Source organism: Gorilla gorilla, chromosome 2 (assembly GCF_029281585.2).
Source record: "Gorilla gorilla gorilla isolate KB3781 chromosome 2, NHGRI_mGorGor1-v2.1_pri, whole genome shotgun sequence".
In the NCBI taxonomy this organism is placed as follows: domain Eukaryota; kingdom Metazoa; phylum Chordata; class Mammalia; order Primates; family Hominidae; genus Gorilla; species Gorilla gorilla.
The window spans coordinates 21,415,424-21,432,470 of NC_086017.1; the positions used below are offsets into that span (position 1 = coordinate 21,415,424).

General features: G+C 44.6%; 1 protein-coding gene across 4 annotated transcripts in view; it reads right to left on the bottom strand.

The window, feature by feature from the left end:
• VGLL4 (vestigial like family member 4) overlaps window positions 1-17,047 on the bottom strand; it is a 166,187-nt gene that overhangs the window by 31,887 nt on the left and 117,253 nt on the right. For all 4 annotated transcript variants that reach the window (XM_004033623.5, XM_019023623.4, XM_055381011.2 and 1 more), the window contains one exon: window positions 14,401-14,590. In XM_004033623.5, coding sequence (XP_004033671.1) covers window positions 14,401-14,590 — 190 coding nt within the window. The remainder of the gene's footprint in view (window positions 1-14,400; window positions 14,591-17,047) is intronic.

Genomic DNA, 17,047 nt, shown 5'->3' on the forward strand with positions numbered 1-17,047 from the left:
AATGCACTGAATTCCTCACTTTCGTATACCTCGCTTTATGTTCACACTTGGACTGGAGCCAGATGCATAAGCAAGAAATATAGAGGAGTGAAAAAAATCATTTCATCCACACAAGAAACCTGGGGGCTTCTTACTGAGAGCCAACACCGGGATGAGATCACGTGCCGTGAAAGAAGCATCACGGGCAGGGCTGGTGCTACCGACTGAACTTCGCGCATGTGTGCATTTTCGTTTTCTGTTTTCAAGAGCTTAGCAGGGAAAGGAGAGCGGTGGGGCTCTGTTCTGGCACATGTGGAAGTAAACATCAAGGCTACAAGGGAGAAAATGGAAGTATACTAAGTGGTGCCACTCAGGGTTTATATGGGTTTAAAAGTGATTCTTAACATCTGCCCCAAAGGGAAGAGTGTTTCCACAGAGCTCTCCTCGTGACTCCTTTTTCATTCATACATTTACTCAGCACCTAGTTGGTGTCAGGCACTGGGAGGGGTATAGTGCTACAGACCTGAGCAAATTCAGCCCCTGGTCTGGTGGAACTTGTAGACCAGGGAAGGGGACAGACAGCCGGACACCCAATTGTAGCAGAGTGTCATCATTTTACACAAAGTAGTATTCACCTTGAAGCAGGAGGAAGTGCCACTTGCCAGAGGAGGTGGCTTTCAGAACCACACTGGAGGATGAAGTGAGTGTGCAGGCCCCCAGTTGGGCTGCAGCCCAGGGGGTCCTACAGGCAGACGCCCATGGAGATGGGCCTTGGCAGTGTCACCCTGTGGCGGACTGGGAGCCGTGGAAGGATTCCAAGCAGAGATGAATACTTCAGAAACCACCTTCTGACACTCGAGCACCAGTAAGACCAGCCAGGAGGGCACTGCCGTGCAAACGGGGGGCTAAACTACAGCCCCAGCCAGGGCCTACTGGGAAGTTAGCAGGCTGATCCACAGGCAATGACAGGACGAAGGAGGAGGCGACGTCCCAGACAAATGGAAAGAGAGTTGTATCAGTCATGAATAGGGGGACATAAGGCAAGGAGTAGACTTGGTGAAGTGCTGGAAGAACAACGGAGCAGCTGATGCCAATTCCAGTGAGGTGGTGCTGAATTTAGGGCACACATACAACACCCAGTGAGAGGGTGGATCTATGGGGTGTGAAGGCTTGGTCTAGGCTAGAGGTAAAGATGTGGGACTCAACCTATTGTGGCAAGTCCAGCCACGGGTTCACGTGTGACTTGGTTAGAAGGGTCTGTGCAGGCAGAATGCCAGAGCCCTGGAGAATACCAATAATAACAAGTCTCTGGAAGATCCTGAGGAGTGGCCACAGAGGTGGGAGGGGACCAAAGAAAGCCAGAAAAGGGCCACAGGAAGCAGGGGAGGAGAGCCCTTCAGGGAAGAGGAAATCAAATAAGACAAGGGACTGCACTCTTTCCTGAACCTGGCAACCAGGAGGTCACTCCTGAATGCAGGGAGAGGATTCAACAGAATTGTTGGTATGGATAACAGCACTGGACTAGGGAGTGGATATAAAAGAACAGGTGATCTCTCTAGAAATAGCTATGGAGGCGGGGAGAGGTAGGGATGGAAGATAAGCAGGCACAGGGTCAAAGGAGGACAGAACCTCAAGTTTCCGCAATTTCTCTGGCCTCAGTGAATTTCTCTGAAAGCCCCAAGCATTAAAGATGGCACCCGGCAGCCCCAAGTCAAGGAATTAAACACCATTTCATGTTCATACTTAGGCTTTACAGCGCCACAGCTTTGCAAGTCTGAAAGTTTGTGATAAGAGAATTTTGGAACCAAATAAAATGCTCCTTTTGTTAGGCAATATTTATGGGGCAAGTATGCTCCAAGGAATATTAAAAATAGGTCTTACGAAAAGGGGATGAAGGATTCTGTCTTAGCTTCAGCTGCCATAACAGAATACTGTGGACTTCGTGGCTTAAACAGACGTTTGTTTTCTCACAGTCCCGAAGGCTGGCAGCCTGAGATTCGGATGCCAGCATGGTTGGTGTCTGGTGAGGGCGCTTTTCCCGGCCTAGAGACAGCCGCCTTCTTGCTGTGTCCTTATGTGGTGGGGAGAGAGCGAGCAAGATCGCTGTTTCTTCTTATAAGGGCACTAATCCTAACAGACCAGAGCCTGCCCTCATGACCTCATGAAACCCTCATCACCTCCCAAAGGCTTCATCTCTAAAGAGCATCACATCGGGGGTTGAGGCTTCAACACGTGAATTTTGAGGGGACACCACTCAGTCCATAACAGATTCAATGGCCAATTCCATTTGAGAAACTCGGCTAAACAGTGTTTCTGTGCATAAGACTTCTCAAAGCCTGAAAGGTGCTAACATGCAGGAGCAGACCTGGGAGACTGAGTTTGGGACCGCCGAACTTTGACCAGGGAACACTTCCATGTTTCCCTTAGAGCATCTTGAGAGAAGAGTGTTTTGAGACAGTCTGAGCAGTGGCGAGGGGTGTCACTCCGGTTGTCAGATGCAGCTGAGGAAATGACTCCTAACAAGCTAGAAAACTCATAACCATCCCTAGTTGGGTTCAATGACATGGAAATTTAGGGATGCAGCAAGATTTCAGTTCTCAGATGTGCTTCTACATCGACCTGACGTAATAGGAGTTGGTGTGTCCTTTCTACTTGGCCTTGACCCAGTTTCTGGAGCTTGTTTCTATGTAGATTCATTAGCTGCATTATTCTTAGGTCTCTTCAAGAAGAAAGGCAAGAGGTAGTATAAGAAGTGGGAGGAGAGGGCAGTAGCAACAGTTGCTTCCTTCTATTCTGCAGTATATGTTGCCTCTGCTGGGGCTGGAAGGCTCAGATCCAGAACTCAGATCCCTTGTCTGGCACAGTTTCTAGCTACTGCCAGACCCAGAACATTACTGCAACATTAAGCCCTCTAATTATGTTTTGGAGACAATCTGTGAAGAAATTTCAAAATGAAGAGTGTGTGTGTGTGTGTGTGTGTGTGTGTGTGTGTGTGTGTGTGTGTGTGTGTCTGTTTTAACCCAGAGAAACAGCAAAATGGAGAGACAGAAAGACCTGCCATTTAAGTAAAAACTACACCAGATACAGAATGTGGAGCTTGTAAACCACCTTGCTATGTTCCAGCTGCCATGTGACACAGGCAAATAATTGCTTTAGCAGCAAGAAATTAGAGGAAAATAAAAGAACCATCAATAGCCACACCTAGCCAAATTTGTTAGCATTTCTCTTCCCAGTCTTCAATCAAATCTATTAATGTAGATTTGGGACAGCACTTCATATACATTCAGGACAAACTGGTTTTGTGTCACAGTAAGAGGTCTATGAAGGTCATAGGCAATGTCGAGGTTAATCCTCTAGCTACGGATAAAAACAGCTGCTACATATGTGCCCAGAGCAGAAGCATCTTCGCGAAGACAGCATTCCAAAAAGCACACTCAGAGGATCAGGAAAACAGCAGAATCCTGGGTTGTTTTGTTTCCTTACATTTTGAATACACTTGCATCATGTTAAAAGGTGACTCTGCACAGACCAATGCACATTCTGGCACACACCCCAAACGTCCTCTAATAGGCGTTCCTCTTTGAGAAAAAAGTCCTTTCAAGGTTTTCGTCCCACTTTTATAAACTTCATGGCACAGATCAGAACCACAGAGGCTAAAGCCTAAGTCCCCAGTGCAGCCTGGAACAGCCTTTGTTCTGCTTCTCTGACTCCTGCCTCCCCCTTGGCATTTCTTCATTCTGTGTCGTCGTTTGGCCAGAAAAAATGCCAGCAGCAAGATGGGGAACTGCCTTCCCAGCTCTCTGCGAAGACTCTTAAGGCAGAAGCGAGGTCTGCTGGGAGAAGGCTGATGTCAGCTCTTAAGAGCACAGCTCCCTGCTCGGATAAGGAGGCCTTTGTTTTCAGCTCAACTGTGAAAATGAGAAAATGCCTCTAGCCTGACAAACAAGAAACCCACACAACACAGGTCAGGCCTGTGACCTTTACTTAAAGGTACCACACTCCATTAGCAAAACACTTCCAGGGAATCTGCAGATGCAAGAGTGGCCCTCAGAGAAGAGCAGCTCTGTTTCCACCTCAGGAAGGCAGGTTACAACCCCAAAGCAAACCTCACAGAGAATCAGTTCCTAGGTGATGATACTCCCTAATGGGAATGGAAACACACACAACTGATATACGTGGGGCAAAGCGGAGGGGGGTGCTAAAAAAATTAAAAATCCTGATGTAACAACAATATTGCAGTTTCCACATTAGTAATTTAGGACAATTACATTTATGACCATAAAATATCCTCTTAAATCTCCAGAATGCCTTTGGGAATACTTGTAAGATAGAGTATGAAAGTAAAGAATATAGAATTTCAGCACTGACCCTACCAAGTTTAGACTATGCCAAGGAGGCGTGGCAGAAAGAAAGAGCAGATAGTTTGAAGGATTCCATTCCATAGGCTTTGATTTATGAAATCTAGAGGGAAAAAAAAAAAGACATGTCTTCAAATACTTAAAGCAAATTATAAAATGCTCCAGTTTGAATCTTTTAGGCTAAGGTTACTATTGGCTTGGGCCACTAACTTAAAATTGGGCCACAGATTTTAAACAAGAATTAAAACAATCTAAAAAGCAGCTTCCCAAGCATAAAGAAAACCCTTGTTTGTTCCTGTGGGATTCTCACCTGTACAAAGACTCATTTCAGGCCTCTTGGGGGCAGCTGGACAGCACTCCCCCGTCCACAATCCCTGAGGGAACCCTGGTGAGGCTGTGGGGACCTGGAGTGTGCCGAACTACTAACGTCCCGGGGCCTCCACCCCTTTACTTCCCTCCATCCTCCTTTATGTGTGCTAAAATGAACAGTCCCCACCTCCCAAATATCCTCAATAGTGTGTGGTTTGAGAGTGCTTAAGCTGCATCATCCCAAACTATCAGGCATTAGGGTCCAGTATCGAATGATTCATCGCAGTTGGATGTGTGTGCTATTAACATAAATATCCCATGGTGGCTGAGAGCACGGCTCTAGGATCAGACAGCCTGAGTTTTGAATCCTGGCTCTGGTACTTACCAAAGTGTGTGACCCTGAACAAGTTACAGAACTCTCAGTGTTACCATCTGTAAAAGAGGGATAACGATAGTCTCCACCTCACAGAACTGTGAGGATAAAACGATCGTGCCCATGAAGTACGCAGCACAGTGCCAGCGCACAAGGGCTCACGAGTTGCTGTTATTAACAAGCCCTGAAGAAAAGCCCTCCCAATTCTCTGGATGCTGAGAATCAGGACCTATCATCATTCTCCATGATGAAAAGTTCACCTCTCTCTAAAGCTTATGTAGACATGAACACAATAACTTGTTTTGCCCATAAATACACATTACTGTTTACAACGTCCCAGGTGCTAGCAGGGTCAAGGGACTAAAATAACCTCAGCTTTTCAATTTCCTCTGGGTTCAGTTTTAACCTGAAATGAGGAATTGCTTCCTTCACTCTCATGGAATTTGTGAAATAGTCTCTTGGTAACTGGTCCATATACATCCAAACTAAAGGCTCTAAAGACATAGAAGCAACAGCTGCCAAAGAGGGTATGATCATGTTGCCAAAGATTTTACGTCCAGATACCAAAAACTACAGATACTGCAGAACATTTGAGGTCTCATATATATAATCAACTCTTCTGCAAAAAATAAAGAAAATCCAGGGAAAAGCCCCAATCCCATTTCAGCCAATCATCAATTTCTTCTTCTTACTGAGTTCCTATTATATGCCCAGCACTTGATTTCAAAGGCTTCCTCCAATCTTTTGTTAAGCTGAATGAATTCGTGGTTTTGAGTTTGTTTTTCCCTCTTTTTCTATTCACCCCTATGGTGAGAAAAGTGAAGTGACAGGGCCAGGAAAAAACAAAACAAAACAAAACAAAACACCAGATGAACAATGAAGGATGAAAGGACAATGCAAGCAAAGGAAGAGGGAGGGAAGAGGAGGAAGAGGAGCTGCAACAGGAACCGGAGAGCCCAAGGCTGGAATATACACTCAAGGGCAGACCAGAATCGGGACATCGGACTCCAGCAAACACTTCAAAGGAAGCGTCATAGAAGCAAAGACAACAAGGGGCCCATCTCACACCAGGACGGTGTTTCAAAGGCCCCCCATCAGTGAGGGGAGGCTGCGTTTTCTTTCACTGGGCCCTTCCTCGTTCATTATGGGTTACTCAGTGGGCCTGTGGCAAACACAGCTGGATGGAGCACAAGGCTAGTGACCATGGCTTTGATCCCAGTGTGAGCCTAGGGGCTCTGCCCTATTCTGTGGCCGGGGGCAAATACACTGTAAATATATACTGCTGATCAAAGAGAGGATGCCTGTTCCAACGGGAACGTGGGCTCAAACAGCACTTCCCCTAGAGACAGGGTCCAATTCAAGTCAACATAAAATTATTTAGCACCTAACACATGCCAGACATTGGACTGGTCAAGTGTCATCTTAAATACATGATGTGCACCTCTAAAGCTGCATGTAATTCCCCAGGTGGGATGTAGCTATGGCATCATCAAATGATCACTGGTGTTGGTGTCACACACAGCAGGGTTAATCCCAGCTGCCAACAACTTAGACACATCATCCTCTCACAACCTCAATTTTTGCTTTTATAAAATCAATCTGATATAGACAAAAAGACGGAGATAGACAGATAGATGTAGAAATGTGCCTACCTAGTTTAAAGGGTCACAATTATTGTGAGAGTTAAATGAGATAATATATTTCAAGTGTCCAACACATGGCCAGTCCGAAGTAAGCACTCAATAAACGTTCCCTTCCTCACAGGTGACACATCCCACTCTAAGTCTACACACACAGGTGACAACCTCTTCATTTCAGCACAGAGCCCTCTCAAGGTTCTACCCACGAAGCAGCCTAGAATGACTCTCACAACCGATATGAATTTACCATACTGTTACACTGCACCCATTGTTTGCCTTCAAGAGCTTTAATTCTATTACAAATACACAAGATATTAAAATGCACAAGGTCATCCACTGCAGCACTGTTAGTATTGTAAAGCACCTGAAATTGCCAAAATGTCCAAACACAGGGGACTGGTTGGATGAGCTTCGATGCATGCAGGTAATGGAGTGCCACGCAGCTGAAATCCAGAGTGAGGAGCTGGTAGGAAAAGATTTCCATGATGTGTCGCTGAAAAACATGAAGGCAGCCAGGCACGGTGGCTCACACCTGTAATCCCAGCACTTTGGGAGGCCGAGGTGGGCGGATCACCTGAGATCGGGAGTTCGAGACCAGCCTGACCAACATGGAGAAACCCCATCTCTACTAAAAATACAAAATTAGCCGGGCATGGTAGCGCATGCCTATAATCCTAGCTACTCGGGAGGCTGAGGCAGGAGAATCGCTGGAACCCAGGAGGTGGAGGTTGTGGTGAGCCGAGATTGCCTCATTGCACTCCAGCCTGGGCAACAAGAGTGAAACTCCATCTCAAACAAACAAACAAACAAACAAAATAAGAAAACACCAAGGCTGAAGTGAGTACACACAGTAGGCTATCGCACATGTAAGAAAGAAGGGGAAATGCAGAGAAATGCAACTCAAAACCACAATGAGATACCATCTCACACCAGTTAGAATGGCAATCATTAAAAAGTCAGGAAACAACAGGTGCTGGAGAGGATGTGGAGAAATAGGAACACTTTTACACTGTTGGTGGGACTGTAAACTCGTTCAACCACTGTGGAAGTCAGTGTGGCGATTCCTCAGGGATCTAGAACTAGAAATACCATTTGACCCAGCCATCCCATTACTGGGTATATACCCAAAGGACTATAAATCATGCTGCTATAAAGACACATGCACACGTATGTTTATTGCGGCGCTATTCACAATAGCAAAGACTTGGAACCAACCCAAATGTCCAACAATGATAGACTGGATTAAGAAAATGTGGCACATATATACCATGGAATACTATGCAGCCATAAAAAATGATGAGTTTATGTCCTTTGTAGGGACATGGATGAAATTGGAAATCATCATTCTCAGTAACTACCGCAAGAACAAAAAGCAAACACCGCATATTCTCACTCATAGGTGGGAATTGAACAATGAGAACACATGGACACAGGAAGGGGAACATCACACTCTGGGGACTGTTGTGGTGTGGGGGGAGGCAGGGGGATAGCATTAGGAGATATACCTAATGCTAAATGACGAGTTAATGGGTGCAGCACACCAGCATGGCACATGTATACATATGTAACTAACCTGCACATTGTGCACATGTACCCTAAAACTTAAAGTATAATAATAATAAAATAAGATAAAATAAAAAAAAGAAAGAAGGGGAAATGATAAAACATTCATGTATTTGCTTGATTTACCAAAACAGAAACACAAGGATGCTTTGCTTCCAGGGAAGGGAGTAAAAGGCGTGAACAAGACAGGGCAGGGAGTAACATTAAAAGCACACTTTTTAGTACAGTTTTAACTTTGGGGAGCATGTTCATATCTTACATACTCAAAAAATAAAATTTGAAAGGATGGAAAAAGTCTAAAACTGAATGCAAACAGAAATGAATGAACCTAACAATATATTTCAAATAATACAACAATACTGAGGAGAAAAGGGAAAGTAACTCTTCAAATTCATCCTGTGACTATTATACCCTCAGCATGGGAGAAGGAAAAACCATAAACAAATCCTGAACTCTTTTTAGTTTGTTTTTCAAAGTGGTATTGGCACCGTGCTTCTGAAACTACCTGAAGCGCACTGCAGGAGTGGACCATGAGTACATGTGTGGATGTAGTTCTTACTGGTGAACCAGGGAGATACAGTATGGAACGCGGAGGGTGAGGAGGAGCTCGGGAGTGTTGGGTTAGCCCTGGAGCATTGCCAGGAACTCATTATCTCCTAGCTCTTTCCATGGAAAGGATCTAGAAACAGTGCTGTTCAACAGAACTTCTTGTGATGATAGAAATGTTCTGTACCTGTGCTGTCCGATATGGTAGTGAACGGCCACATGTGGCTACTGAGCTTGAAATGTGACTCCTGCAGCTGAGGAACTAGATTTTTAATTTTAATTTAAAATCAACACCTGTGGCTGGTGTCTGCTGTACTATTAGACAAATCAAGTCTAGAAGCAATGTGATCATAGTAACAATAAGTTACCATGAAAAACTATGTAATCCATAGTAACGGTAACACCTAGCACCTGGATCTGGGCTTCTAAATCCTATTCCCCACTGAAAGGACCTGGAGTCCCCTGGAAAAACGGCTAATTCCATGGCTGGAGCAGGTAGGCTACAAGATGAGCCTAGAACAACTTGTAGGCCAGAAAATAAGAAAGTGTGCAACAACCACAACAAAATAATGGAGGTTATGACAAGGACATAGGACCAGTGGACAGGGTTCTTGTTTGTCAACTCTGGGACAGCTACAATTCATTCAGTAAGACAGGAACCCTGGAGTCCATATGGATAACAAGTAGATAAATAGGCAGGCAGGCAGGAGAAAGGGGAAGAGCTCTTTCTTACCAGATTGCACTTGAATATCAAGGGCCATTAAAAAAAAAAACTTACTGATTTTTCCACAAGATGAATCCCACTCCATCTCTTCCCATCCTTTAATCCACTCTTTCCAAACACACAGTACTTTTCAACTTCCAAACAGACATTCATCTTCTTAAGACTTTTCTTAAGAAATAAACAGAAATAATGTATTTCTCAGGGTCACCGTATTGGAACCAACCCAACAGTCTCATAGATAGGTTAATGGATAAACACAGAAATTGACCTTTCTAGTCTTGAAACTTAAAACTTACATTTGTTTTATCTGAGGTCTTTAAGAAAAGACCTTCAGTCCTCTCAAAAACAAAAACAAAAAAAGTGTCAAAGAACTGAAGCCCACCAGGTAACTACATCCACACAAAGAGATGTGGGACCCTCCTTCATCATGATTGTGTCCTTGCTCCTCCCAAGTTCCTATTTGTTAAATCTTGTTTCATTTCTTCCCTGCTATATAAACCCCAGCTGTAGTCCATCAGGGAGATGGATTTGCCCTGTCTCCTGGACTGTAGCACCCAATGAAAGCCTTCTTCCTTGGCAATACTCCTCATCCCAGTCACTGGCTTTCTGTGTGGTGAGCAGCAGGACCTAGACCAAACCGCTGGTGGTTCGGTAACAATATCAACAAAAAAATTAATAATGAGTTCAAATACGCCAGGTCCTAAGAGGCTGGAATAAAATCCCAGGAATTCTAATTTTCAAAATTCTGAAGAAATCACTAAGGAAACCTCTTTTTTCCCCTTCCCCTAAATCAAACTGGATAGAACTCAGTCTTACTCTCTGTTGCCTCTTTTTTTTATAAGACATCATCTCGCTCTGTTGCCCAGGCTAGTGCAACGGCATGATCTCGGCTCACTGCAACCTCTGCCACCTGGATTCAAGCAATTCTCCTGTCACAGCCTCCTGAGTAGCTGGGACTACAGGCACACACCACCACACCCAGCTAATTTTTTTTGTATTTTTAGTACAGACAGGGTTTCACCATATTGATCAGTCTGGTCTCAAACTCCTGACCTCATGTGATCCGCCCACCCTGGCCTCCCAAAGTGCTAGGATTACAGGCACGAACCACCTCGCCCGGCCTCTGTCGCTTCTTACTCTGGCTCAGAGCCACCTGATCTCCCCATCTTTCTACTAGAAAATGTCTCCATATGATGCTTATAATAAAATGCAGCCAAACCGTGCACCTTTCAGGCCTTGTTAGCTAGCTACCGAAACTATTTTTTCTTTCTTCCTCTCTCTCTCCCTTCCTTCCTTTTTTAGAGGCAGGGCCTTTTTGTACCCTGGCTGGAGTGCAGTGGTGTGATCACACCTCACTGCAGTCTTAAACTCCTGGGCTAAAGCTATCCTCCCACCTCAGCCTCCCAAGTAGCTGGGAGCAAAGGAGCACTCCACCAGGCCAAGCTAATTTTTATAATTTTTTGTAGAGATGGGGGTCTTGCTATATTGCCCAGGCTGGTCTCAAACTCCTAGGCTCAAGCAATCTGCCTGCCTCAGCCTCCTAAAGTGCTGGAATTACAGGCATGAGCTAGCACACCCAGCCAAAACTCTTTTCCAATAACACTCCTTTCCCCAGAATTATTGTGATTGCTTTAGTGATAAAATACATCACATTTTCATTACATGTTATTAACAAACTCTAAGAAGATAAAGCACAAAAACCATTTTGTAATCTCCTTAAAGAGATACACTAGGCTATTCCTTTTCAAATAATTATGAATCTGTCATTTATTGCAGATAACTTCTTAGGCATTAAATATAAAGGAGGGAGCATGCTATAGCCCAAATAAGAAACATTTCATCAAACAGCAGCACTAAATACCCTACGACACGAAGAAGTAAGACAGGCAGCATCTTTCCAATCTGCCTGTGAAATCTGTCATTAGGCTCTTAGAAAACACAGTACAAACAATGGTAATGTTACTAAAATAACTATCACACAGTAAACAAGTAACACTCAGAAGGACCTAACCACACGCCGATCGCCGCCGATCACCTCTCCTCCTTACACTGTACACTTAGAAACGGTTAAGAAAATACATTTTATAATATATATATTTTTTACCACAATAAAAGAAAAATGAGGGGGGAGTCACCTGGCTGGTGTAAGGGAGTCTGAGAGAGGAGGTTACTCCTGTTTCTATTTTCCTAAAACTTTGCATAATAATGTCAATTGTGATTTGCACATAAAATTTGGCGATTCTATTATTTACACTTAAAATTATTTATAGTGTCATCACAGACCCGTACCTCAAAGTCTTATTTGTAGCCACCAAGAGAGCTACAAAATTATTTTTATTTTTTTTTTTTTTTGAGACGGAGTCTCGCTCTGTCGCCCAGGCTGGAGTGCAGTGGTGCGATCTCGGCTCACTCCAAGTTCTGCCTCCCAGGTTCACGCCATTCTCCTGCCTCAGCTTCCCGAGTAGCTGGGACTACAGGCGCCCGCCACCACGCCCGGCTAATTTTTTGTATTTTTAGTAGAGATGGGGTTTCACCGTGTTAGCCAGGATGGTCTTGATCTCTTGACCTCGTGATCTGCCCGCCTCAGCCTCCCAAAGTGCTGGGATTACAGGCGTGAGCCACCGCGCCCAGCCTTCTTTTTTTTTTTTTAAGACAGTCTCAGCTGGCTCACTGCAACCTCTGCCTCCAAGGTTCAAGGGATTCTCATGCCTCAGCCTCCCGAGTAGCTGGGATGACAGGCATGCACCACCACACCCAGCTAGTTTTTTGTAATTTTAGTAGAGACAGGGTTTTGCCATGTTGCCTAGGCTGGTCTCGAACTCCTGGCCTCAGGTGATCCACCCACCTTGGCCTCCCAAAGTGCCAGGATTACAGGTGTGTGAGCCACTCCGCCTAACCACAAAATTTTTTTCTGAACATTTTACTATTCTAATAATAATATTAACAATGACTAAAGCTGAGTACTTACTATCTGCCAGGCACCATTCTTAAGTCCTTACAATAATCCTATGAGGAAGGAATTAATATTATCTGTGATGAAAGATAAAGAAAGTGGGAATTGAACCCAGGCATTTTGATTAAAAGGCACATACTATCAAACATTAAATCCACCATATATACATATGTATATATTCTTACTCTCTATCATCATAACCACTATCTGAACAATGGAATAAAAATAACAGCCCCCATCAACTAAGTGCTATACCATGCCAAGCTCTTTGCATATTTTAACTCTAGTCCTCATAATAGCTCTATACATTAACTATTATCATTGTCATTGTCATTGTCCAATGACAAGGATATCACTGTCAAGGATACTGGGCCCAGCTAAATTAAGTGACTTGTCCAAAGCCTCACAGCTGTTGTGTGGCAGAATCAGGATTTAAATTAAGGCATGTTTGTCTGCAGGCTGCCTTCCCCTTTCTTACTTATGAAAAGTAAAAGAAAAAAAAAAAAGACCAAATGCTCTTATTTGGGTTTGGGAAAAGCGGATGGGAAAGTATAAGAAATTCGTGGGAATAAAAGAATGAACTGCAAGAGTTGAGCACCCAGGAGTTAAGCTAGCCCTGCCTGCGGAGTGCACTGTTTGCAGGGCCTTCCTGCTGGATTCCTGATGGTAGCAAATTCCAGGGCTCCAGACTGCAGGCTCAGCCTCTGACTAACACTGCAGTGATTTATTTGAGGATAAATACCTCTGTCAGTGTCTTATGACTGAACACAACAGTCCAAGCTGACTGGAACGAGCGGAATGCGAGGACGCTGGAGCTGAGGCAGCAGAGGCGGGAGCTGGGCCACCTCTCTGCGGAAGCTCTGCCTCCAAGGAGGAGCCCTCCCTGCTCTACCTTCCTATGGGGAAACAGCAGTGCCCTCAGGAACTGGAGCATCTTGAATAATGAGGAAACACTGACTCATGATAGAGTGAGCGCTTGGGAAGGGGGAAGGAGGAGGACCTCTGTACCTGCACACACAAAGCTACTCCCTCCAATACTCAGTGCAACCTTGCCAGGATTGGCAAGGTAACTCCAAGAACACCAACTGCCCTCACTACCGTACCCGTAGACTCTCTGGGCAGCTGGTGGGGCGTCTCCAAGTCCTGAAAACTGGGGAGAAGCCTCTCCCTCTGCGAGGAGGGTGTGTGCCGAGAGGAGAGTGCAAAGGGGAGAAGCCAGGTGCACGGAAGCAGGAGGCTTTTCCAGTGGAAACATGGTGACGTTGCACAGATTCAGAGATCTGTGGTTTCAGCCCGTGTTTCACAAATAACAAAACTGAGGCCCAAAAGGTTGAAGCAATTCGTGTCAAGAAGGTAGACAGTGTCAGTGGCAGATCAAAGACTGGCTGGACGTGGTGAGTGGCACCTTGTCATGAGCATAGGAAGCTGGCTTCCCTTTATGGGAAGGTCCCAAGTTTGTACCAGGGGCACATAAGGTGGGATGAACACTTCTTCGTGTGTACAATCCTAGACTCCTGAATAAGAACTTTACAGACGTCTGCTTGGTCAAAAAGGTGCTGAGCTTCCCTTCTATTTGTCTGGTGCACAGTGACATTCACTAAATGTTGATCCTCCTAAAAACAATCAATATGTATGGGCAAAAAAAAGCGAAGCTTAGCAGATGACTACTTGACTACTCGCAGAAGCTCTAAGGGGACATTAACTTCTATGGAGTTTAACATGCGGAAGGTCCTACAAGTAGGCTGGAGGGAAGCCAGACTTCCACCTCACCGCGAGTTATCAAAATGAGTTTACTACCTTCTTTTTGGCAGATGAATACTATTTTTCTTTTGTAAATAATATCCTTTTCAAATAAAGTATGCAAATGATAACATCAGAATTAGCACAAAGTTGCAAAACAAATAGGGCCCCAGCATGGAGCACCCTTAAGCCAAAATAAGAACAGAGGAACTCACAGATGGGGGTTGAAGATGCGACTCATCTTGGAGACGTGGTCGTTGTCACAGTCTAGGTCCTCGTCACCTGGCTCCATGCTGAACTTCCTCTTGCTGGGGCTGATTGGGGGAGGGCCGGTGCGGTGACTGCTGAGGGCAGAGGCCACCGGCAGGGTCTGCATTCTGGGTTCTCCCCTGAGAGCAGCTTCACCTACGCAGAGAGAGATGATGTAGTCACTAAGCAGGAGAAAGGCCCCCCATCTCAGCCCCCAGGCTCCCCGCCCACCCAGCCAGCCCCTTGCAAAACTACTCCCAGTGGAAAGTTTTTGGCAATGGGATGGGGCCGCCTGCCATCCTCTGAACATGGTTTGAGTGTGGTTAGCTGCCAACCATGAGACATTTTACATCAACGTGGTTTTCTAGCACAATCACTCTTTAGGGTAGAATTTAAAATAAAAAGTTGCAATAAAATAGCAGGGGGGAGGCAAAAAGCATTTGCTGTAAACAATTCCAAAAGTTAATTTAAAACACCAAAGGTCTTTTCACGTGTGGGTATTCCACTCGATATGGACAGGAGAATGACCTCACTGCATTTATGAAACCACTATGCCCAACTCACTTTTCCTGCTTGTTCTGTTTTTTTTTTCTGATATAGTCTCGGTATTTAATTTCTTTTAAAAGAATGAGGAAAGTTTGTGGCCTAACAGTTCACACATTTGTACCTAAAGTTAAAAGAAATATAAATACATCGTTTAATGGGAAATGTTTAATTCTTATAGTACACTAAAAATTGCACATTAAAATATTATCAGCACAAAGCTTCGGCATATAACTCATCACAAGCATAATATGTGGGTAGGTGCAGTTCTGAAACATGTTTTGAAGTTAGGCAATCAAATTAGGGTCCACATTTCCACTTGATTTGACATCTTGGCGTTTTTCATTGTTATTTTAAAAGGTTTTGTACTAGGCAATCACTGTGCCTCGCTGTGAATTAAAATAAGCATAGCCTTTCATAGTAATAAAGCTTGTGTACCTTCTAAACTTTATAAAGACGAATGATTAAGAGAAAACTTCAAACTTTCTAAGTCACATGGGGGGAGCACCTAAATTTTTCACAAATAATAACCCTTTTGTTGTGCTGTACATTTTGGTCTCTCGGACCTGACCAATTTTGTTTCCATTTGGTCACAATTTGAGAGTAATACGAGGATAAAGTCAACTTCATCTGAGGCCTTGTGGCACCTAAGAAAAGGAATCTTTGTTTGCCACCACTAATTTTCATATCATCACAGATGTGTGGACAGTGTTAACAGTCATTTACTTCATACACATATGACAAATATGATTTTGTTGGAGAAAGGAGTGAGGAAAAACCCTCTGAATATTTACCAGGAAAAATAAAAACTTGGCCAATTTACTCAGCAAGATATAAACTAGCAAATATACAGTGACCCATAATACACCTCCAGCCAGGATTTCTTTTAAGGATTCTGGCCCCAAAGCAAACTGGAACTTTCCATTTTAAATGAGATACCCAAAACACAGGCCTCACGCTGGCCTGCCACACTCAGAAATTCAGTGTGATCTTGGTTGGCCTATACTCCCTATTTAGTAATTTTCATTTTAAAAAACAAAAAAAGCAGTGCTCATCTTTATACCTTCATAAATTAGAAAAATATCCTTTCTAATTATCTCCGTTATTTGTGATACTTCCTCCTCCACAAAGAGAGAAGAGGGTGTTTCCAAGGGAAAGCTTCAGAAGCCCAAGCCCAGCTAACTTTCTGGGAAGCCCTGATGATACCCGCAGGAACGCAGCAACTGCAAATCAAACCTCATCAAAATGGCACCAGCTGACCCTCCTCTCCACCCAGGGTTTCTCAACACCCCTGGCAGGATGCGAGGGGATGAGGAGTCCTCGGGCTTGGACCCCCGAACTGTGGTCATCATTTCATCAGATGCCAGCTGTGTAGCAACAAGAGTTGCTATGGAAAACAACCACTACAGCAACAGACTGAAATCACTCCAAAAAAGGAGCCGTCACTCATTCCACCAGCATACACTGTGACGCGGAAAGCAAAACCCTTGGGTTAAGAACAACATTCCCACTCCCCTCCCTAGTTTCCATCCTAGTAAAAATTCTCGTGCTTGTTTGCATTTTTAAGTTCATCCAACGGATGCAGTGCTTATCTTTAAGACTGAATCACTGATGTCTAACATCGAAAAAAATTCCACGAGAATCCTCAGAAAACACTGGAGATTTCTAACCCACGGGTGGGGGTGGGACTGGGGCTGGGGCTACAGGCCCCATGAAGGCACTCCAGGTGTCCTTCACCAGGGACTGTGACAGACGCCTCCTCCAGGTCCCCGGGAGACGGTGGTAAATGCGTGCTGTAGTACTTCACCATCTCAGCTTGCCGGCGCCGGAAGGAGCCCAGGAAGCACGGTTTGCCTCATTTGATGGATGACGAAGTTGTGCCCCAAAACATAGCGTGACTTACCCAAGATCCTCCAGTTAACAGGTTAGCTGGAGGCAAGAACCCATGGCCTCTGCAATCAGACAACGCCTCATCCTAAGACTGTGCGGCCTCAAACAAGGCTTACAGCAAAGGAAAAGAATCCGCACATAGGGTCAGGGACAGGTCCGTTCAGTTATGTGCCTTTATGC